This window comes from Phocoena sinus, chromosome 17, assembly GCF_008692025.1.
Source record: "Phocoena sinus isolate mPhoSin1 chromosome 17, mPhoSin1.pri, whole genome shotgun sequence".
NCBI lineage: Eukaryota > Metazoa > Chordata > Mammalia > Artiodactyla > Phocoenidae > Phocoena > Phocoena sinus.
The window spans coordinates 53,913,543-53,938,718 of NC_045779.1; the positions used below are offsets into that span (position 1 = coordinate 53,913,543).

Sequence of the window (25,176 nt, forward strand, 5' to 3'; positions counted from 1 at the left end):
TCACAGAGCATTAAACATCAACCACAGGAGGCTTTTGAGCACGAGATTCTAACAATCATGCTGGTCCATAAAGCTGTCTCAAATTACATATATAATATTCTCATTTATAAAATGACGCCACACAAAAACTTTCAAAAAGACTGATTACAGCATAGGAAACAGAATTAAGTCTAAATATGGCATTTAAGAACAAAGCATAACAGAGATCATATATAAGCCACAAAAGCACTTGCTGTTTTGAGAAACATGATTTAAGCATGCTTGGCTAAACGCTTTCTGGTGGCTAAGAGAAAAAGGAAAACACAAAAGGTCACATCACTTTTCCTTTTCTGGAGACAAAAAACATGTGGCATACCTACCTTTTAGTATTTGTTTTGCCTTTCGAATTTTTTTTTTCATAAAAGGACAAATAATTTTACCAGGTAAATCTAAGTTATACTATCTCATTTTTATTTTGAATTAACAGTAATTAATTAATAGTTCCCATTTTGGAAGTCTAGGGTTAAAGACTAAAAATAGATTAAGACATAGAAGACCTTAATGACAATTAAATTATATTGTATTTATTAATTTACCATTAAAATTATGAATGTCAAGGTTTTTTTCATATTATTCTAATCTGTTGAGCCTAAGAAATTTAGGACCATGAATGATGACATTTAAATTAAAGAATAATATTCACAACATTCCGCCTGCTAATCCTCAGAGCCCTGAAGAGTTTGCTGAAATCACTCATTGAGTGTTTCTATCTGACTCCTAATAAGAGTTTTGTATATAGGAAGACTTTAATTCTTTTAGTTACTGACAAGGAAAATATTTTTTAAATCGTACAACTGAGTTGAATAGAAAATCAAATCCTACTTGTTTACCATAAGATGTCAATTCTTTTTGCAGTTTTAAAACGTGTAATCATATAAAAATGAGTTTAAGACTTCAATTTATTTTATTTTACTTGTTATTTTATATTTTTAATCTAGATTCAAAGCTAAGAAGAAGGAAAATTAAAGAGAACACCAACAGATAGTTATTGTTTTCTGGGCAGTGCTTTACAGACTGAATTAGAATTCTGGCAAGAAAGAACAGCTAACCCAGTCGTAAGGCACATGAGCTGAGTGAGATGTAGCCACCCAAAGAAGACAGAGGGTTTATTTTAGAGAAGCACTGAGGAAGAGTTCTGCATATCTTGGCAGCATCATGAATGAAATGCCTGATAACAACAGCTTCAGAAGGATTTGTTCTGGTGGTTTCATAATGCAGCAAAGGTCAAAGAGGAAGTTTCCAATAGCAACAATCTTTGTAAACAGCACCTGCTCCACAAGTCAATTCAGTCACCACCAGCTTGTTTTCAGCAACAAAAAGAGGCTTTCGGGTTTTTTTAGGCAAAATCTTAGAATAGTAGCTCTTTAGGGCTTTCCCCTAAAATTCAGAGACATTAGTGCCTAACAACAGGGTGCTGTGGTTTAATGCAAGAGAATCTTTTCTAAAGTCACCAAATCCCTTATGCACACAGCAAGAGTGCACGCACACAGCAAAAGCGCACGCACACATATGCATCCACACACCCAACAACCAAATAAACTCCATGAAGGCAGTTATTTTGTCTCTTTTCTACACTACTGTATTCTCTGAGCCTAGTCTTGGGCATGACTTATCATAAGAGATTAAGTAAAATAGTTGTTTAAAGAATAAATGAGTGAATGAGTATGTAAGGAATAAACAACTCAAATTCTCAAAAACACATGAATTGTTTGAAAGGTTTGAGTTTGGTTTTGTGTGAGCTTTTCTAATTAGCTTCTATCATGTAATTGATGCTTATTTGGCATCATTTATGATAAATCTAAGTATATAACCTCTATGCTAAATATAAAACATAATTGTACTAATTCTAGTCAATCTATGCCACCTCAAAACTACTTTCTCTTAACTTCTTAAATGAACATTATAAATATGCATTTTAAAAAAAAATATGATCACATTACCCACACTTTTACAACAGAATTCATTTTTTACTCAATACTTAATGAACATTTTTGCATGTTAATACATATAGATCCATTTAACTTGTTTTTAATGACATGATATTCCCTTGCATGGATATACATGCAATATGATTCATGTAACCAAACCTCTGTGACTGATATTTGAGTTATTCCATCATTTTCCCACTGTACACAGTGCAGCAATGGACATGCTTGCTTGGACATTATTACACATGTGCTTTGCTGGGTTTCAAGTCCAGAACAGAGTTCTGTAGCACAATGAAGTTCCAGAAAGGTGCTCAAGCCACTTCCCTGGTAACACTTTTGATTCTACACAATCTCCCAATGCAAAAGTTAGTTCCCTTTTTATATCTTAGTAAGGTAAGCTTTCTCAACTTTAACCTTGGCACTATGACATTTGGGACCAATAATTCTTGGCTGCTTTATGCATGGGGGAGGTGTTTAACATTGATCTCTACCTGCTAGATACCAACAGCTCATCCCACTCACTTGCAATGTGACAGCCAAATATATGTCCAGACATTGCCCCTGGGAAGCAAAATCACCCCTGTCTGAGAACCGCTGCCCTGAAGGATAATTCTCTCTTCTTGAGAAGATTTAGATGACTTTTTAGCTTCATCTCCCCCAGTTTCATTCTGGGATAGCCCCCAGCTTTCTCTTGTGTAAGACTAGCCCAGCTCCCTGACCTATCCTCTACAAAAAAAATCCATGAGAATTCTCAGGCTGGTAAAAAAAGATTGGGTAAGAGCCATTTCTGTGTTGGGTATTTGGAACAAAAAGCTGTAGTTTCATTCATCACTGGATATGATTAAGTATGCTGTCCCTGGCCCAAATAACTTGTAGAATGCAGGGCATTGATCAGTTTGGAAGCAGAAGTCCTGGTAGGTTAAAAAAAAATCCAAGAAACAAATTATATATATATATATATACATATACAGATATGTATATATATATTTTTTTCTTCTTTTTCTTTAGACCTGACAGCCAATCCTTACTTGACAAGCCCTGTCCTGGCACAGATTGTATCTTTTTCCCAAACACTATGTGCCCTAGGTACCAGAGGTGGCTCTGCCTGTTAGATTTTGTGAAAGATAATGTTTCCATACTATTAGTATCTTGAAGGGTTTCTGTGTTAACAAAAAATGTATATATGTTTTTAATGAGTATTTACTTGTGCTTAGTTTTTAGATCTTCTCTCTCAGTCTGAACATTACAGTAGGGGACTTCACCAAATCTTAAAATCAGGACACTGTTACAAGCTTCTTGGTATTGTAGCAAATATCTTTTCCTTCCAGCTTGGTTTAAGTTCTGTGGATGTTTAACATTTATAATTTCTCTGCCAAAGTGTTCACGATATTTGAATGCATGGTTTTGATCTCATGATATATTCTTTTACTCACCCATGAGAAAATTAGTTATACTAATTTTATACTAATTTTAACTAATATACTCCAGCACTGGTGGTGGGTTTAATAAGGACCTGTCTGGAGATGCAGAAGGATAGGCGTAGAGAAGAGGGAAGAGTTCTTGGTTTCGAGGCATATTTTTAGAGAAAGATTAAGTGTACAATTTCTCAATTCCTCTATAATCTGAAGCTGCAGAATATTAGCAGTTAGAATTTATGTGAGGAACATTTTATCCTTTTACCAATATCTGTAATAAGGCTAGATATGAGGAAGAAAAGTAGGGGCATTACCATTATTATTAAATTATGTTTATTCCAAAAATGTTTTCTAAAATCATGAAAATGGATAAGGAAAATCACAGGTGACACATCTACACATGTGATTGGAAAGGAGTGTTTTAAGAACAAAAAAATCTGTGTGTGTTTGTTTTGCTGCTGGGAAATCAAGCAAATAAAAGGTATATTTGCAAATCACTCTGGTAGGAAATTCTCAAAGGGCAAAAATGCTTGAAATGCCAAAGCTACTTTACTGCGTGTGAAATATTAGAGACCAGAGACCAACCTTACTAAACTTTGCCAGTTCCTGGCAAAGGGCTCTATGATAGGTTCTGGGTAAATGATGTTTTATTAACTGAATCCATAAGTCATCCAATTATATTATATACCCACGGTTCTCTTTCTATTTCATTTAAACTGTATTTTATATAAACTATATTACTATAATAAGTTAAAAATAAAATAATATTCTAAAAATTGGATCACTCCTTTGATTATCACTATGCAGGAGGTACTAGCTGCCTAAGGATAATTAGCCCAAGGATAACTAGCCCAGCTACGGAGGGGGAAAATATTTAAAGTGGCCAAAATTTTATTTTTAAAATGTAGAAAAAAAATCTAAATATAATTCAACTCTTTATATTTTACTTTCATTCAACCATTGTAACTAGATGATTTATTCAACTATATTTTAAGACTTTTATTAATTCTTTCCTATTCAAATCATCCTATATTGAAACGTGTGTCATGTAATCAATCTTGTTGATTTTATCTCTTTCAACTGATATTGTCCTAAATCTATCAGATCCCTATTTTCAATTATAATATATGTGATTCAACAGTACTCCTGTTCTTCTCTTTTGACTCATCATATTAAAATATTTCATCTCCTGCAAGATTTAGATTTATTATTGACATACCTGTACTATATGTTTGAACTCTCATCTTGAGATAACCAAAAAATTATTGCTAAGCTATATAGAGAAAATTGCAATTTTAAGTGGAAAGTACTGTTGAGAAAACACAAATTTTATAAGTGATCAGCTCATTAAAAAATGACATAACTTTGCAGAACTCCAATTGGTAAATGTAGACAAACTGGAAAAGTAAGAGAGGAACAGGCTATAAATTAACAAAACATTTTCATATGCCTTATAAGCAATGCCCTATATCTATATCATGTCAAATATATTTGACCATGGTAAAAAAAAAAAATAGGAAATAAAGCAAGAAAACAAGGAGGAGGAAAAATACAGAAGGAGAAAGTGAAGTGAACTTGATAACATTGCTTCCTGAGTTAAAAAGACTTGAGTTTAAATCTTAGAATCTACATTTACTAGCTGTGTTAGCACAGGAAAGAAAGTTATATTTTCTCTGTAAGATACCATTTCTTCAAATGTGAAATAGAAAGGATAATAGTATATACTTTATAGATCTGTTCTGAGGATTAAGTGAGAGAACTTGTGTAAAGCACTTAACATAAATCCTAACAAATGGTAAGCAATGACAAATTTATTTATTATGAATACAAATAGTAACACTTTGAATGAAAAGAAAAAAAGGAAGGTTTTGTTTTCTTTAGGTGGGTTTTCCAAAAATTGGAATTAGGAATTTGGTTTAGAAATTTAGTTCAATACTTTAAATTTTTTCATACTTAATTTAATTCATTTTAAATTCATGTTTATGTCCTTGCATACAGATACTAGAAAAATAATGCCTACAAAAGGCAATTACATTAAATCAAAATTTATTAAACATATGCTTTATTTGAATTTAATGTTTCTGGTATATATAAGAAATGAAAAAATTAATTTACTGGGAAATTTCATCCATTTATGTGGCAGAAATAACTGTTTAGTGGTGAGCTCTGTCAGTATTCAGTAAATCAGTTAAATGATTTGGTGCCTCAATTTCCTGACCAATGCATATAAGTCTACGATACAATCTCTTCCAGCTCCAAAATTACATGATTCTATCAATCATATATTGAAATTAACTTCCACTGCAAATTAATGAGAAGGACCCTGAAACACTTGTTCTAATCAACAACAGATCACCACATATAAAATTTTCAGTATGTTAGATTCTTTAATTACAGGAGTTTAATCTATTTTAATTTCCACTGAAACCTCTCTCTGTGTTTCTTTTTGAAGGATATTTTTATTTTTGCTTTTGGTTTGGGTTGCTACTGAGGTGTTTGCTGTGAAGTAAATCAACTGTTAAAATTCTCAGTTTCTAGTTTAATAGCAATTCATCATTTAAAAGCTAATGCTTGAAATACCTTACTCAACACAATATTTCTCCTTGAAGAACTGACATAAAAAAGAGACTTTAAATTTTGATACGTCATTTGCTCCCGGTCTGTGTTGAATTGAGTGTTTTTTAACTTGTTTAAAAATCCTAAGGAAAACCAAAAACAATTCAGTAAAAAATTTAATCTAATTTTCAATCTTAAGAACTAGTATGTGTTTTTCTTTACTAAAGTTGGAAAATACTTTAAGTAAAAGACTTAGGTATTTATCCATGAATTTAAAAAATTGTTATTCAATGTGAAAAAAATGTTACTCAGTATATTTCCTTTATTCTGAATATATTCATTATTTCCTCCTTTTTCATAACTATATATTGAAAACATACTATATACCAGAAACTGTGTGCTATGTTATCTATAAATTACAAGCCCTCTCTGCAAGTATTTTAAAATGGAGTGGAATGGTAAGTCATGTGCACTAATAGCTAAATTAAATTCATATGAGATATTTGAGTCAGTCAACAACTATTTACTTGGTCAATTTATGTATCAGGTGCTAGAGGGTCAATGATATAAACAGCCCCAGTTACTAATGTCCTATTAAGTTTATAGTTTAGTGATGTAAGGAACTGCCATAAAAGAGTTATACAATGTAGAGAGATCAGTTTTAGCAAAGCAGATATGAGGAAGAAGTGTCCTAAGAAGGCTTTTGCCAAATGTGCCATTTGAGCTAATACTTAAAGGGTACTAGGTAAGAGTTTTAAAGGCTCAGATTGGGGTGGTGTACTATGAAAACAGTAAAGCATATTTCTTAATTGTTAGAATGTTCAGTATTTTAAAAAATGAGACATTTTCAAAGTAAGTAGGAGGACTTCTTTCCTTCAAGATGGAGAAACAAGGAAGAATTTACTCTCCATTTGAAGCAGCTTCCCAATCCTACCCCCCTCAAAAAAAGTACAAGTTTCATCAGGCAGCAAAGCACAGTGATCCTTGAGTGACAGGAAACAAATGGGGTGATTGCTATGACTGCCTCGTCTTACTGCCCAAAGAGAGTTTCCAGGCTGTGGCACAGGGAGAAGGACCCCATGCAGAGCCCGGCAGACTCCCTGAGTTGAAAAGATGGATTGGACAGGAGACAACAAAGTGGACAGACTTAGTGAGACAGAATACAAGAGAGGACACACACACAGATCTCTGGAGACGTAAGGAGAAAATTCCTTGAGTTATTTGGCAGAATACTGATTAAGCCATGAGAAAACTGCCCAAGGTGAAGTAAAAAACTACTCGCAAAGATTAGATGTAACAGTATCTGGTGCTGACACAAGGCCAGGAATATAACTTGTTACTGATTCAAATCAACAACTGAGAAATATTTTGCTATTGCACATTTGGCTGATATGTTCTATTCAGTGCTTATTTCAACAACCTTCCAGCCATAGTGTGCCTTTACCTTTGAGGAGACACAATACACGAAGTATCTCAACAGTTTTCAGGCAAGATATTAACTACAACTAACTTTCTCAAGAATCACAGATATGACATGGCATTAGTTTGACAGCATCCTCCTCTGAATAGATTATTTCAGCTATTTATTCAGGAAATACAAATACTCACAAAAGAGCTAAAGAAAAAGGTGGGGGATGCATCATTCGCCCAAACATGGTACAAGCCCCTGCCTTCTTAGTAAATTTCTGGGAATTACTAGGTCAGCAAAGGGCTGCTCTACCACTGACACTGTCAAGAACTATTGACCTTCTCCACACCACAACATTAAAATAAGCCCAGCATCTTTTTGGATCCTGGAAGCAACATGCTTCTCATTTACAAATTTTACTTACGCCCATTTATGTTAATATTCACAAACGACTTTTAATGAGGGCCTCTACAGCAAAAGTATAATCTGTTCAAATTTCAACACGCAAGAAACTTCCATTAATCTCCTCAGAGCCTATTTCACTCAAGGGCTTTAGCAACGTCTCATGACTCCTTGAATGAGTCTCTGAACACATCCTAAAATAGCTTTTCTTTCAAAAATTTCATGATTTACATGATGCTACTGCAGTTCTTCTTAATATAAGCAGCAGTGATTTTCCAATGGATAGATTATTGTTAGTTAAATAAATTCTACTTTTCCATATATAGGCATTAATTTATATATAGGAATATTAAATACATTAAAAAAATCCAACAAGTGGGTAATTTCATTATGATGCTGAATCTCTGAAATGCCACATTTTTTAACATCTCAAGAGGGCAAATCAGCCATCAGGACTTCCGACAATAGTGCACGAACCCAAAAATAATCAGTCTGCTTTTTCAAAAACCAAGTCAACAATTAATATGTGCTACACTGGCAAAACGAAAGTACATTCCTTGTATTTTTAGTCTTGATTATAGCTGATAATTCATCTCTGTTTTTAACATACTGTAAAATTACATTTAATAGCACTGATATTCTGTGATCCCTCTTTTCTCTGCCAATGTGATACCTTGGAAGCCAACTGATTCTTAAACTCACTAGTGTACACTTGAACCATAACACTATCATCATCTTTTAATGTGAAGGACAATACAAATATTCAAAACCCTGCCTGGTTTGATTAATTACAAAACACACGCATACATGTTTATATAACTATTTTTCACATATCTAATGATACTTCAAAATACTGAGAAGAAACTTACTTGTACAGTTAGGCAAAGTTCCAGACCACGTTCCATTGGCTGTGCACTGCCTAACTGAAGGTCCAGAAAGGATATATCCCTCCATGCAGGAATAAATGACTGAACTAGAAAATGTTGTGCCATCAATCCGAAAGACTTTTCCATTGGCTGTTGTCCCTGGGTTACCACACTGTACAGCTATAAAACAAAATGGTTAAGAGTATATATAAAAATAATGCATTTAGGAATCCTCTCACAAAAAGTTAAGGACTAAATGATTGTTTCAGATTATCCAAAGGAGCAATAAAATCCTCTAAAATAAGCATTGAATTCTCTTTTATAAGGAGTTGAAATTCAAGATGAATTTATATCTTATTAGTTTTATTACTGGGATACAAATCATATAAAAGCTACTTTTTAAAGAATTTTGTGAGTCATTTTGGTAAAACTTTGTACAGTAATTACTTGAGAGTATTGCTTTGGGGTAACACAAAGTCTTTCAGAGAAGAATTTTAAGAGTCTCTGCCTAAAAAGCAGCTCATGTAAAACTGGAAGATATGTAACGAGAAGAAACAAAGATTTACTATAATTATACTTGTAAGAAAACAGATATAAAATATACACTGATTTACTATAATTATACTTGTAATAAAACAGATATAAAACACGCTTAAATATTATAAGCATCATGTATGTTTTTATTTATATAAGTATATAACTGATTTGCACTAAAACTTTATAATCTCTATTTCTGGACCAAAGTGTACAAAATATTAACTGAGTAAAAACAAAGTCACTAAAATTCTAGGAATGATTTTCATTAAGTTTTCAATGTATCCTAAATAGGAGTCAGAAACACAAATGCCTTATATGATTATTCTGTATTATGTTTAACTATTTGCCATCAATGGCATCAGTGAATTTTTTAAATATATTAAAAGCAAGCCTATGTCAAATGCAGTACCTAATTTTGTTGTAGTATAAGAAGGCATCTTAATACTTTACAGAATTTGCTATCTATACGAATATGAAGTGTAATTATAATTTCAGAAAGTACCACATATATCTATCTCTTGCTGCATCCTAAATATTTAATTTTGTCGATCATTGGTAGTGGTGCTGTATGTTTGTGTGTATGTGTGTGTAGACAGAAAACTTATACATCTTGCACATTACAATTAGGACAGCTTTCTTTCATAAAGGTTAGTACCTGGAGAGTTTTCCATTATGTGTGTATTCATAATCTACCTAACTAATCTGCTGATAAACATGAAATTTAGTTTAGTTTAGTTTCTCTATCATTTTTGGTTATAATGTACTCTAGCTTATATATACAACTATGTACATTGATCCTATTTTTATGATAAGTTTCTGAAAGTGGAATTTCTGGAAAATTTTAATTCTGAAAAATATTTTTAAGTATATATAGTGTTATCCAAGATATTAGAAAAATACACACTTGTATCAATAGTGTGAAAGTTTGCTTATTTTCGCACATCCTCTCCAATACCATGTCCCATCATTTTTTTTTTTTTTTTTTGGTACACGGGCCTCTCACTGTTGTGGCCTCTCCCGTTGCAGAGCACAGGCTCTGGACGCACAGGCCCAGCGGCCATGGCTCACGGGCCCAGCCGCTCCGTGGCATGTGGGATCTTCCCGGACCGGGGCACGAACCCGTGTCCCCTGCATCGGCAGGCAGACTCTCAACCACTGCGACACCAGGGAAGCCCCAATATTTTTATTTTCTTTAGGAAAAAAAAATTCCTCAAAAGTGGAGTTAATAAATCAAAGCTAAGAATATATATGCATTTTTATCAACTTAATCTAAAATATAATTTTAAAAAACCTCTAGAAATGTTTTAAAGTTCTAGTTTTGCTGCACATATGCTACAATTTCATATTAAAGCAGGTGAAAAATGATGGTTAGATGTTTAATTGTAATATTCTGATTAGTAGTTATGTAGAATTTCTTCTATAGTTTGCAATTTTTTTTTGCTCTTCTGTATTTTCTGTTCATTTCCTCTTTCCAGTCATCTGCTAGAATCTTTTTCTAAGTGATTTGTATGAACTCCATTTTATGGGGAAAATATTAATTCTGTTTTATTTGCTACAACTCCTAGGTCTATTTTGTCTGTAATGTGTACATTAACAAAACAAGGTCAGCACCAGGTTGCATTTCGTCTAAAAATATTTTGCAGTTCAGCTGAGCAAAGAGCTGGCTTAGATATCAACCACATAATGTACGACATCACTATAAAGACTTTGCCTTTGGAAAGTAAGTTTGAGAAATAAAGTGAAGACAGTGTGCTTAGTGTCTTTTGCTCCACAACTTTGTTCCCACCCTTTCCCTATAATAGAAATTGAGCTGCAGTTCTCTCTTAAGATTATTAATTTAGTCCAGTTATAAAAAATATAACTATCTTTCCTAGAATATGGATATTAATTTTAAACATAATACAAGTGTCTGAAAATATAGTCAATCAAAAAACTGCCAAGGAGGTTTTATTGGGAATTGTTTTCTATTTATAAAACCCATACATTTGGTATAACATCAAGTACATTTCATACATACCTTTGCAAGTTTAGTTTTTGCACTAAAATAATCTCAAAAAGACCAATTTAAATTATAAGGGTAATTTTCCAGCAACATTTCCTTTTCTAGGCAGTGTTGTAAAAATTATGTTTACTCTGAATCAGTCAGAACAATTAACAATTTTACTTAAACACCCCAAATATTAAGAATTCTAGTTATGAGCAATACCTATAAATAAAAATATCATTTATACTTAGACATCTGTTTATATTTTTCCATTTCTACAAACCTGAAGACTAAAACAGATCATGAGATAATGTTGATGTGAGAACAACCTAATTTCTTCCTAGTGGTGTCAACAATACAGAGCACTGTGATAAAGGGAAAGACAAAATCTTTTTAACTTTTCCAATCCTGATATCTACTGTGATGTGAACAATGTATATAAATGATCCATGAGAGATAATTTTAATAACTTAATAATTGTTATCTATCATATTTCTCTTATAGGACAGTGTTGGTATAACTGGAATGATACTGCTTTTATTCCATGGTTGAGGATAAGAACTGGTAGGAGTAATTTCATGAGCAGCACCCAGTTGAATTTGATACACATTAAATTCCAGCGTCATCAATGTTATTAGTTTCTATTTGAGATTACCTTTGCATTCTGGCTGCCTTCCAGTCCAACTGCCATTGGGTAAACATGTTCTTTCTTCTGAGCCATGAAGGATATAACCAATATCACAGGCAAAACGTACAGAACTTTTGGTTCTGAAATTGCTTTCCTGTCTAGAACCATGACCAGGAGTACCTGGATCCCCACATGTACCAGTAGCATCACCTGCAATTCAGTACAGCTCAAGTTAACTTATTTCAATGAACATTTACTAAGTTATGATTTAGTCCAACATTCTTGTAGGAATTTGTTTTTGTGCATGTTGTGTTTTAATATGCTAAGTTGACTGGGTAAAATCGTAATTCATATTTCCTATCTGACTCCAGTCATAAGAAAAAGCCTAAAGGAAAAAGAAAATAGTTGCAGAGTATGGTGTTATTTTCCATATCAGTGATATTTGGAGATGTTCAATAAGTTGAAGATATTTCATTAGTATTGCCAGAATCTAGTTCTTAACCAACATAATGGAAAATTTATAATTGACAGTTCTTTGGGCTCAAATGAGAATGGATTTATACAATTAAAATTGAAAACATGGACTTGGCAATTTTCATCTTTCTCTGAACTGAAATCAGTTTCTGTTAAAATAGAACTGTGATATACTGGAAAATATAAATGTTAAAATATAGTATTTCTAAACTTTCACCCCCTAATCGTCTCTATCAATGACCACTGACCAAAAATGAATAAGCTGCATACTTCTCATACATGAAAATATAAAAATAAATTGTAAACAAAGACTAGAAACTCTGACTTAAGTTCTTAATACGGATTTTTTGCTCATGCCAAAGCGTTTCTCTTTTGATTATAGTGTTTAGGGTTTACTGTCTCTTTATCATTTCTTAAATAATTTTAATTAAAGTTGCCACAGTGTTAGTATACTTTTGAGAGAGAGAGAGAGAGAGAGAGAGAGATACAGAAAGAGAGATAGAGAGAAAGTTGAATACATAAGCATTGAAAGTGCTTTCTGTCTATCTAGATGCCTATTTTGACACGCCCTGTGTATTTGGAATCCTTCTTAATATTTCCTCATCTTCATGTGATGCAATATTAATAATCACATAAATATTTAAGGTCACTATTTCACTTTTAAATATATATGTACACATTATTTTTACAACTAAGTAGTAGTTTCCCAATCAATCCTGTGTGTGTGTATATGACAGAGAAAGAGAGAGAGGGAGGGAGAGAGGGAGAGGGAGAGAGACAGAGACAGAGACAGAGACACAGAGAGAGATGTGTGTTATATGTATTTTCAGTTAGCTGAGTGAGTAAATTAACTATGATAGTTTAAAAAATCTATAGATTAAATTTGAAGTACCAGGTAGTTATTTCATAGGGTTTAACCACAATTACAAGGGGAATCTGAAACTAAGTATTTCACAACTTTTACCTCTAAAGGAAAAACAGTGTGAAACAACTCCTAATAAGTCATCATATGATCTCCACAGAGATAAAATAATATAAAGATAATGGACAATATGTAAGTAGAAAGAACAGGCAGAAAAATAAGCACCAATATCTGGCTGATAGGTCAAAACAGAATAAATAGTATCAAGTAGGGAGAAACCACAGCTCTAAAACTGAAATACCATTTCTGAAGAAAAACAGTAACTTAAACAGCTCAAAAAAGAATTTTCAAATACTCACTCTGTGAACAAATTATTAATTAAAAGTAGACTGAATATTTACTTATTCTAAGAAAACTCTATTGGGATCATAGACACTCAGGAGTTATATGTTGTCTATTAATAACAAATAAAATTAGGAAAATAAATGTTTTTCATAAAAATTATTGGCTTAGTTTAATTTAAAACATTTAGGGCTTTATTTTAAAATTATGCTATTAAGTAACTGATTGCTTACAAAGTTCATCTACAAAGAACTGAATTCTAACAGGAAACCACTGAAATAACATTGCTTTATAGGGAAACATATTTTATATCTGCTAAAATGGAATAGCTACTTAAGCTTGAATGGTTAGCTATTTTAATGAATAAAAAAAGCACTTCACAGAGAGTAGCATCCGAACACCACTTACATTTGATACAACACAGTTCAAAACATATACCTGTAATTTATCATTTACAAGATCAGTATTAATTTGTGTTCTAAATTCATATTACCTTAAGAAGAATTCCGATAAATGTAAAAATGTTACAGCTTCTCCCATGAGATTTTTAAAAGAGAAATGTATTATCGTATCTCTTTAGATTGTTTTGTGTATATATTCCAAATAATAATAATACTATTAATGTAATTTCCAACACATATCATCCAATTTTCCAAGTGGTACCTGAACAATGAGGTTGTGATCCACTCCAATGGCCATTTAATTGGCAAGTCCTTGATGATTGGCCAAGAAGGGTATGCTTTCCTGTGCAGGAATAGCGAACAGTGGACCCAAAGGTATACTTCTCACCAGACAGGACTGCATTAGGAGGAACGCCAGGGTGTCCACAGTCAATCACTACAATACATAATTATTGAATATAAAATTTTTTATATCTCTATCAAACAACCTGCACCAACTTTTTATGAAATAAATCAGAATTATCTGCTCTAATATACACATCATCCAGAAATCAAATATCTACATGACAGTTGAAGTTACAGGAGTTATTCTGTCAGCCCACTCACCCTGAGCATGAGTTTAACAGGAACATTGTAAGTAAACTTAAATGATTGAATCAGTATAAGATTGTATGTGTGGGGGTAGTGAGTGTGTGTTTATATACATATGTACATGGGTTGGAAGTATGTATGTGTCTAGATAAGGATGTGAAAGTTAGGGAGAGGAGTGATGTGGATTGGCTAAATAAGGTCATATAGGATTCAAAATGAGCCTATACAAAAATTAAAAGGGAAAAACTTAAGGGTAAAGGAGAGGGAATGAAGGTGGATCTGTGACACACAATGTAGACCTCACATAATGTAGTCCAGAATAATTCCACTCCAGGCCATTAATGAATAAATTATCCTGTATAAAGAAAATACTCAGTGGCTTATCAACCAAAACACAGCTAAGCCTAGCAGAATCAGATGTTAACACATTGAGAATTATCTTTATAAGCTAGAAGTAGCTTGGGAACTTACTGTGTGCCCCCTTTTAGTTGTAACTTGGAAAAATACTGAGCACAATATGACTCTAAAGTATTAAATAGCACACAAGGAGACATAAACTTAATAAAACCCCTGAGTACTTCGCACAGTACCAGGGAGTGCTATAGGAAATAAAGAAAAGGTAAAAAGTAAATAAGAGCTAAGAAAACCTGAAGGAGTTCATGTTTTCAGGTCCTACAAAAGATTTTTAACTTTAATGTTGTAGCCACACAAGGCTAAGTGAATTACTTAAACCATTAGACTAGTCAGTCTACAAAAAGAAATCAAATGCATTTTAAGCAAGGGATCAACAATTGATTTAATTATCTGCATAGAATATGAAATTAGATAGACACTGTATAAAGTTTTGTTTCTTTGTTAGTTTGTGAATGAGTACATGAATGATGCCACTAATTTTTCAAAAAATCTTACCCCATGAACATAAAGAAAGTGCCTCTTAAATAAAACATGATCATAAAATAATTTTATAATTTAGCAATTTAGTATAACCAAAAATTACTTGCACAATGCTTTCTTGATACACTACTCCTTCAATCTATAAAGTTCTTCCCTCTCCTATCATGTCCAAGATTCATCAGCTCTGAGATGTAAATATATTTGAGACCTATCAATAAGCTGAATTCCTAGAATTCATGTTCACTTCTCTATGTCTTCACAAAATTTTGATTTATTTCTGTTAAATTATTGTCTCACTACACATGTTAATTATACGCAAAGCTGCTATAATTTATTTTATTTATATTCTACAATTCCAACACAACATATAACAAAATGCACTCATATGCTGACTGACTTGAAAGATGATGTGTATTAACATTTCTTATGTGCATGTACCTGTATATAATAAATACTTAAAGTCAGTAAGTATTAAGTAACACCTTTGTCTAATTTCTCAAGTATTTTCAAGCACTTGTTGCTGTTTATATTAAACTAATTTTGCTTTAAATGAAATTTGAAATATTAATACAATAGAAAATTAAAATGTAGTTTATTCTCATGGGATGGTAACATCATAGAGTACGAAATACATCTGCTTTTAATATTCTATCTGCTCCATGAAGGTTCAAAATCAAGGGATGACAGAGAAATATTAATCACATTATTACTAATAAAAATGGCATTTGGGCATTGAATTGGTAGGATATAGGGAAGTGTAGTTTCAAAATAAAACAATACAATCAATATGCTTCCTTCTGATACACAGCCCTAAATATTTCATAAAGACAGTCAATATACATGTTCCTTCCACAGCATTATATCAAGGAAGAGTTCCCATTATCTACTTACTGATACATTCTGGTAAAGGTTTGTCCCATTGTCCATTTGGTTGACATATCAAAACTGAAGATCCAAATAAGAAATATCCAGGATTGCAGTCATAGAATACCACAGTGCCATAGGTGAAATTCCCATGTTCTATTTTACTTTCTCTTTTGGAATTGGCTGGAATTCCGGGATCAGAACAGTTGACCACTAAACAAATGACAAATTTTGAAATATATGTTTGGAATAATATACATATACTTATATAGATTTCCATTAGAAACGTAGCTTCAAAGATAAATTTAATCAAACAAACCAAAGATTCAAGGAATAATAATAACATTATAATGGGATATAATGGACTGAAATTGGTTTGGCTGAAAATATTGGAAAAAGGAAAACTTCTTTGCAAAATCGTTTTGAATAATAGCAACTCCTAAATATTACACTGAGTACAGATTTAACCTATCAAGCTTTAAACAATTAGAAAATGGAAGAAAATGATAATTTGGTTGTTACTTTATCAGACAGTACGAAATATACGTCTTTGGAAGTGGAAAAAACACAAAACAATTATCTTTAATATACTTCTATAGAGAGAACAATAAATAAACGTCTAATGCAGGTATCATGGTAATTTAGGCCTCAAACATCGTTTTGTTTTGTTTTGTTTTGTTTTTTTCCGGTACGCGGGCCTCTCACTGCTGTGGCCTCTCCCGTTGCGGAGCACAGGCTCCGGATGCGCAGGCTCAGCGGCCATGGCTCATAGGCCTAGCCGCTCCGCGGCATGTGGGATCTTCCTGGACCGGGGCACGAACCCGTGTCCCCTGCATCGGCAGGTGGACTCTCAACCACTGCGCCACCAGAGAAGCCCTAGGCCTCAAATACTGTTTAACCAAAAATATGAAGATTGTCATACTGAGTGAAGTAAGTCAGATAGAGAAAGACAAATATTTTCTGATATTGCTTATATGTGGAATCTAAAAAAAAAAAACAGTACAAATGAACTTATTTACCAAACAGTAATAGAGTCACTGATGCAGAAAACAAACTTATGGTTACCAGGGGCAAAGAGGGGGAGGGATAAATTGGGAGATTGGGATTGATATATACACAGTACTGTATATAAAATAGATAACTAATAAGGACCTGCTGTATAGCACAGGAAACTCACTCTACTCAGTACTCCGTAATGACCTACATGGGAAAAGAAAAGAATCTAAAAAAGAGTGGATATATGTATATGTTTAACTGATTCACTTTCTTATACAACTGAAACTAATCCAAAATTATAAATCAACTATACTCCAATAAAAATTATAAAAAATATTTTAAAAATTGAAAAGTTCCATTGATTATGAAGCAAACTGCAAGTAAAAAAGATATAAATGATTTTATATACAGCCATAAAATAGGTACAAGATAACATAGTTAAGCAGCTGAAATAAAGTTTGTCAGTTTTGACTTCTAAAAATGTTAAAAAATAAGAAAAAGGAAAGCATTGCTAATGAGATAACATCAATATTAAATATTTTTGCTTTATTAGCTGAAAACTTTCTACTGTTCTGTCCAAACTGTTTCAAATGTTATCATGCGTGTCTAAACAGACTCATTATTACCACGCCCTAAGCTGGAATATAGTTAGATTTTTACCTTTGCACATTGGTGGAGGATGACTCCACTGTCTGTTGGCCTGGCACTGTGCTTTTGTTGGCCCTTGCATAAGATACCCAATATTGCAAGAGAATGTTACCACATCATTAAAGTTGAATCCATTTCCACTTGTTCTTCCATAAATTGGACTACCAGGGTGACCACAGCTCACAGCTAATAGCAACAGGGCCAGGGTGGGAGAGACACAGAACAGAATAATTAGTTATCAATTATTACATGAAAATTACACTTAATCATTTCAAAGAATATAGAAAGAAGGCCACTTTCGTATGAAAATATACTTAAAGTAATTTTACTAATGCAAAGGAACAATTTAGAATGCCAAAATAGTCTAATATAGAAGTATCATATTAGTAAGTAGACAATTATTTATAATTGTGGTAATTACATGCAAGTAGTGCACAGATATTTAACGTTCTATGATAGCTTTTCATTCTATTTCATTTTAGGGAAAAATACTGAAATTCAAAGAAATTTGGGAATGACTGAAATTCATATCACTAGTTAATGGCAAAAGGAATGAAACTAAACCAAATTTCCTTTTCTAGTTAAGTTTAAGAATTGCAGATAAATGAAGGCAATTTTTTGTATTTAATTTTGAAATAGTTTCTTTTAATATTATTTATCCAACCATTTTTATGATTAATAGATTAGCAAAAGTGTGCTTGAAGAATAACAATGTGACTGCAATAAAAAATGATGCCTTATGCTGTAGAATTCTTAACATATTGAGATACCAATATTAAGATTCCCTAAACCAATCAACCTTACTGGTATAGTTTCTTCACTATTGATATTTAATAATTTAGCACAGGTTTGTTTGGAAATAATGGTATCAATTAGATGCATTATTTACATCGTTTAGAGTTTTGGTTCTTTTTTAGAGTTCATTTAGTGCTGGCTTTTCCCAAACACTCTGTATTCCTGTGAACTGTTTTATTGCGTTATCTCACTTTATTAATCACAGGAAGTCCAGTAATACTGCTTCATAACTGGGCACAGTGTAAGACCCAAGTCACTTTTAGTACTTTAAAAATGACCCAAGAGCAATTAATTTTCAGCTGTATTGTTAACGTCAACCTATTCATTTGAAAATGTAACTGCATCTTATTCTTGTTTAAAATTATTGATAAAGAAACCTGTTTTACCCCAAGGGCCAATTTCCATTTATAGTCTCAATTATTCAGTAAGAAAAATAATGGTATGAGTTGCCTATGCTTTGATATAATGAAAGGCAAAAAATCTGGGATGGATCCAGCATAATATTGCTGTCTTTAAATCATTAAACTGTCTGCCCCCTATACACACACACCACAGAGAAGCAATTTTGCTAACTATACGTTCTATTATCCTATTAAATCTCAACACATTAATGTATTTTCTATTAAACTAGAACTCCAAAAAACTTCTGTTGATTGGATAAGAATTTGACAATGATAGAATTTATAAATATGGATGTAACTGGCCAAAAATTAAATATTTCCTGTGAACTCATACTTAAAGACCCACACATTATTTCTCTGAAGCATCCAAAATCTCTATCATTTGATCCTATAGTGTTAAAATTACAACGTACTTACAGTGTTTATTCTAATTTTCTAACACCATTTTTAATACAAATGTCAGTGATTGCTGATGGAAATTATTAGGAGAAAAAAATAAGAAATTATGGATAATTTACTTTCTGATCCAAAATAGGATAGACTGTGATATGAAATACTGTGTACTGCTGGGTATTCAGTGGAGTAAGAAAAAATACTAGAGTTATTACTCAGCTATTTTAAAATTCATTTTATCCTTCATGTGTAAATTCACATCTAAATTAACTTAAAAGATCAGATGGATATTTGTTGAACTAGTAAGATCTTTATTAAAACAATTCCAAAATTGTTCCAAATCCACAAAGTAATGACAGACTTTCTAATATTTCTTCCACTTTCATGGTGGATGGTTTTATATGCTTCTGAACACACCCTACTTTAAAGACTGGTGTGTGTCAGTATAAAAAAATGCACAGTGAGAACTTAGTTATTTAAATACACACACACACATGTGCACACACATGTACATATGTGTGGATCTGTCTATATAATCATTTCTCTTACCTAAGAAAAAAATTACTGGTAATTGCAAGAGAACTAAACAGAAGTCTCTAATTACTTTTGCCATGCTTACTTACGCACACAGGATGGAAGTTGACCAGACCAGTTGTGATCCTGTTGACATATTCTCACTGAAGAACCAATCAGTCGAAAACCAGGATTACATTGATAAACAACTGTGTCTCTGTATCCATAATTTTCTCCAATAACTTGACCATTCACAATAAGCTCTGGAATTCCACAGTGGCCCGCTGAAATTGGTCAAAATAATATTTTTAATATTGTGATCTAAGTTTTATTACGATTTGTATATTTGTATACATATATAACATTATTAATCTTTAAATGTTTACTTAGAAGTATGCCACAAATAAGGCAAACACAATTATATAATATTAAGGTAACTGTAATATACTTAACAAAATGCCTACTATTTGGGAATTAAAAGAAAACACACTTCCAGTAACAGTTGGGCCTGGACGAAATTAGCAAACATTTCAATATGTATAAAAATGAAAATATAGCATGTAAAATTTTGAGGAATACCTATAAAGTATGCTTAGTGAGGAGCTTTACAGTGTTAAGTGCTTTTATTAGAAAAGAAGAAAGATATAGGATGAAACAAGCAATATTTCACTTTATGAAAAGGAAAAAGAAGAGCAAAATAATGAAGAGAAAAAAAAAGGCCAAAATAAGTAGACAGAAGAATATATTAAAGACATTTACAGAAATCAAGGAAATAGAAAAATAATAGCGAGCATTACCTAAGCTAAAAATTCTTTCTTTAAAAATAAGAGAGAAGGTTCAAATAAATAAAATCAGAAATGAAAGAAGAGAAATTACAACTGATAGCACAGAAATATAAAGAATTATAAGAGACTACTAGGAACAATTATACACCAACAAATTACAAAAACAGGAAGAAATGGATAAATCCCTAGAAATTTACAATCTTTCAAGAATGACTCTTGAAAAAATAAAAATCTGAACAGACCAATCACTAGTATGTGATTGAAACAGTAATCAAAAACCTCTCAACAAACAAAAATCCAGGACCATATGGCTTCACTGGTGCATTCTACCAAACACTCAAAGATTAAATAGCTATTCTTCTCAAACTTTTCCAAAAAAATTATAGAGCAGAGAAAGCTTCCAAGCTTATTTTATGAGGCCAGCATTACCCTGATACCAAAACCAGATAAGAACACCACAAAAAAAAAAAAAACCTACAGACTAATAACCCTAATAAATATAGATGCAAAAATCCTCAAAATATTGGCAAACCTAATACAACAATACATTAAAATGATCATACACCATGATCAAGTGTGATTTATTCCAGGGATGCAAGGATGGTTCAACATCTTCAAATCAATCAGTGTGAAATACCACATTAACAACATAAAAGATAAAAATCATATGATCATGCCGAGAGATGCAGAAAAAAACATGTGACAAAATTCAAAATCCATTTTTGATAAAAACTTTCAACAAAGTGGATATAGGGAGACAATGTACCTTAACACAATAAAGGGCATATATGACAAGAACCTGCAGCCAATATCATATTGAACAGTGAAAATCTAAAATCTTTTCCTCTAAGATCAGGAACAAGACAAGGATGCTCATTCTCCTCACTTTTATTCAACATAGTATTGGAAATCCTAGCCACAGCAATTAGACAAGGAAAATAAATATAAGGCATCCAAACTGGAAGGGAAGAAATAAAACTATCACTATTTGCAGATACTATATACAGAAAATTCTAAAGATGCTACAAACTATTAGAAGTAATAAATGAATTCAGTATAGTTGCAGTATACAAAAATAATATACAGAAATCTGTTGTACTTCTATACACTAACCATGAATGATCAGAAAGAGACATTAAGAAAACAATCCCATTTACAACTGCATAAAAATAAAGAAAATATCTAGAAATACGTCTAATCACAGAGGTAAAAAACTTGTACTTGGAAAACTATAAGACACTGATGAAAGAAATTGAAGATGACACAAACTAATGGAAAGATACCCCATGTTCATGGGCTGGAAGAATTAATATTATTAAAATGACCATACTACTCAAGGAAATCTACAGGCTCAGAGCAATCCCTATCAAAATACTTTTCACAGAACTGAAACAAATAACTCTAAATTTTGTATGGAAACATAAATAGCCAAAAGGATCTTGAGAAAGAACAAAGCAAGAGGTATCACACTCCCTGATTACAATCTATACTACAAATCTACAGTAAACAAAACAGCACTGTGCTGGCACAGAAACAGACATATAGACCAATGGAACAGAATAGAGAGTCCAGAAATAAACCCACACTTATATGATCAGTTAACCTATGACGAAGGAAGCAAAAAAATACAATGGGGCAAAGGCAGTCTCTTCAATAAATGGTATTGGGAAAATTAGACAGCTATATGCAACAAAATAAAACTGGATGACTTTCTTACCCCATATACAAAGATAAACTTAAAATGGATTAAAGACTTACGTATAAGATCTGAAACCATAAAACTCCTAGAAGAAAACATAAGCAGTGTGCTGTTTGACATCATCCTTAACAATAATTTTTAAGATCCGTCTTCTTTGACAAGGACAACAAAAGCAAAAATAAACAAATGGGACTACATCAAACTAAAAAGCTTTTGCATAGTGAAGGAAACTATCATCAAAACAAGAAGTCAGTCTGCTGAATTGGAGAAGATATACGAAAATCATATAACTGATGAAGAGTTAATATCCAAACTATATAAAGAACACATATAACTCAATAATAAGAAAAAAACCCAAATAGTCCAATTCAAAAAATGGGAAGAAGATCTGAATAGACATTTTTCCAAAGAAGACATACAAATTGCCAACAGGCACATGAAAAGATGCTTAATAGCGCTAATCATCAGGGAAATGCAAATCAAAACCACAAAGAGGTGTCACCTTACACCTGTCAGGATGGTTATTATCAGAAAGACAACAAGAAATAACAAGTGTTGGTGAGGAGGTAGAGAAAAGGAACTCTTTTGCACTCCTGGTGAGAATGTAAACTGGTCCAGCCACTATGGAAAACAGTATGGAGATTCCTCAAAAAATTAAAAATAGAGCTTCCATTCCACTACTGGGTATCTATCCAAAGGGAAAAAATAAATACTAATTCCAAAAGATTTATGCGCCTTCATGTTCATCACAGCATTATTTACAATAGCCAATATATGAAAGCAACCTAAGTGTCCCTCAATCGATGAATGGTTAAAGAAGATATGATACACACAACACACACACACACACACACACGCACACGCAAATGCACAATGATATACTACGCAGCCATAAAAAGAACAGAATCTTGCCATTTGGAATAACATGGATGGACCTTGAGGGTATTAACCTAAGTGAAATAAGTCAGACAGAGAAAGACAAATATCACATGATTTCACTTATATTTGGAATCCAAAAAAACAAAAAAAGCAAACAAAACAAAACCTAGAGTCATAGATACAGAGACCAGATTAGAGGTTGTCAGAGGGAGGAGGGTTAGAGGGAATGTGAAATGGGTGAAGGGGATTAAAAAGTACAAAATTCCATTTATAAAATAAATGTCATGGGGATGTAATGTACAGTTTGGGGAATACAGTCAATAACATTGTATTAACTTTGTAAGGTGACAGACAGTAACTAGACTTACTGTCATAAACATTTTGTAATGTATACAAATGTTGAATCACTATGTTGTACAACTGAAACTAATATAATACTGTATACCAGTTATATCTCAATTTAGAAAAAAAAGAAAAAAACTATAGTAGACTAAGCAAAGACAAATATGTCACTGTAACACAATCAAGGTAGTCAAAAGTTAGAAGCTTTAAAAAAGAAAAGGTCAACAACATTGTTAGATTCCTAGCTAATCCTATCAACACACACAAAAAAGAGAGAACAAAATTACCAATAACAGGAATGAATGAAGTGACATCACTACAAAGCCTACAGATGTTAAAAGGATAAGGGAATATTAAGAACTGCTTTATGCCGATACATTTAACAATTCAGAATAAAAGGACAAAATCTTTGAAAATTGTATCATCCAAAAACTAACACAAGATAAAATAGAAAATATGAATAGTCCTTTATCTATTAAAGTATTGCAATTCTTAAACAATAACCTCCCCCCCAAAAAAAACAGACTAATTTTTTTCACAGTAAATTCAATCAAATATTTAAGTAAAAAAGCAAGCAAAGAAACAAACAAAAAAACACCAATCTTACACAAACTCTTAGAAAATAGAAGAAAAAGAATCATTTCCTAACTTGCCTAATGAGGTAACCATAATCCCAATATTAAACCTGTAAAAGACACAGAAAAAAATGTCCTTCATGAACATAGATGCAGCACTGTTTAAAAAAAATTAGAAAATTAATACATGTAAAATACATCATGATTATCTGGGGTTTATCTAGAAATGACCAGTTGGTTTAAGATGAAATATTGACCACTGTCATCTACCATACTGACAGAATAAAAAGAGAGAAACATACATGGCTATTTCAATAGATGAAAATCATTTGGCAAAATTCAGTACCCAATCATGATAAAAACTAACAACAATTAGCAATATAAGGAAATATTCTCAACCTTATAAATACATCTAAGAAAAAAGTTCATATTATATTTATTGATGAAATATTGAATTCTTTCCTCCTGATATAAGGAACAAGACATGGATGACCACTCTCACCAGTTCTGTTTAACATTGTTTGGTGGGCCCTATCTAGTTCAATACACTAATACAAAGGAAGAAAGTAAAAACATAAAGTAGGAAACAAAACAGTAAAACTATTTCATGCTCAGATGACATATACATAGACAATGTTATTTTAAGAAAATCCTAAAACAAGTAAGTGAACTTGCAAAGAGGCAGGATATTAGATAAATATTTTGGTAAATTTTATTTTTATGTACTAACATCAAACAATTGGAAATGTAATTAAAAATGAACAATATCACTTATATTAGTGTAAACATACTAAAGATTCTGTGGAATAAATTTAGCAATAGGTATACATAATCTCTATGGTAAAAAAAAATATTTGCTATTGCAAAAAAAAAGAAAGAAGACCTTAATAAATGAATAAATATACTAATGAATAAATACACTAACTTTACCATGTTTAGGAATTAGAAGAGTTAACATT

The 25,176-nt window shown here is 32.2% G+C and overlaps 1 protein-coding gene across 3 annotated transcripts in view; it reads right to left on the reverse strand.

Annotated features, from left to right (window-relative positions):
- CSMD3 (CUB and Sushi multiple domains 3) overlaps positions 1-25,176 on the reverse strand; it is a 1,083,470-nt gene that overhangs the window by 47,286 nt on the left and 1,011,008 nt on the right. For all 3 annotated transcript variants that reach the window (XM_032609830.1, XM_032609829.1, XM_032609828.1), the window contains 6 exons: positions 20,048-20,221; positions 17,848-18,021; positions 16,219-16,404; positions 14,105-14,278; positions 11,791-11,973; positions 8,618-8,794 (listed from right to left, as the gene is read on the reverse strand). In XM_032609830.1, coding sequence (XP_032465721.1) covers positions 8,618-8,794; positions 11,791-11,973; positions 14,105-14,278; positions 16,219-16,404; positions 17,848-18,021; positions 20,048-20,221 — 1,068 coding nt within the window. The remainder of the gene's footprint in view (positions 1-8,617; positions 8,795-11,790; positions 11,974-14,104; positions 14,279-16,218; positions 16,405-17,847; positions 18,022-20,047; positions 20,222-25,176) is intronic.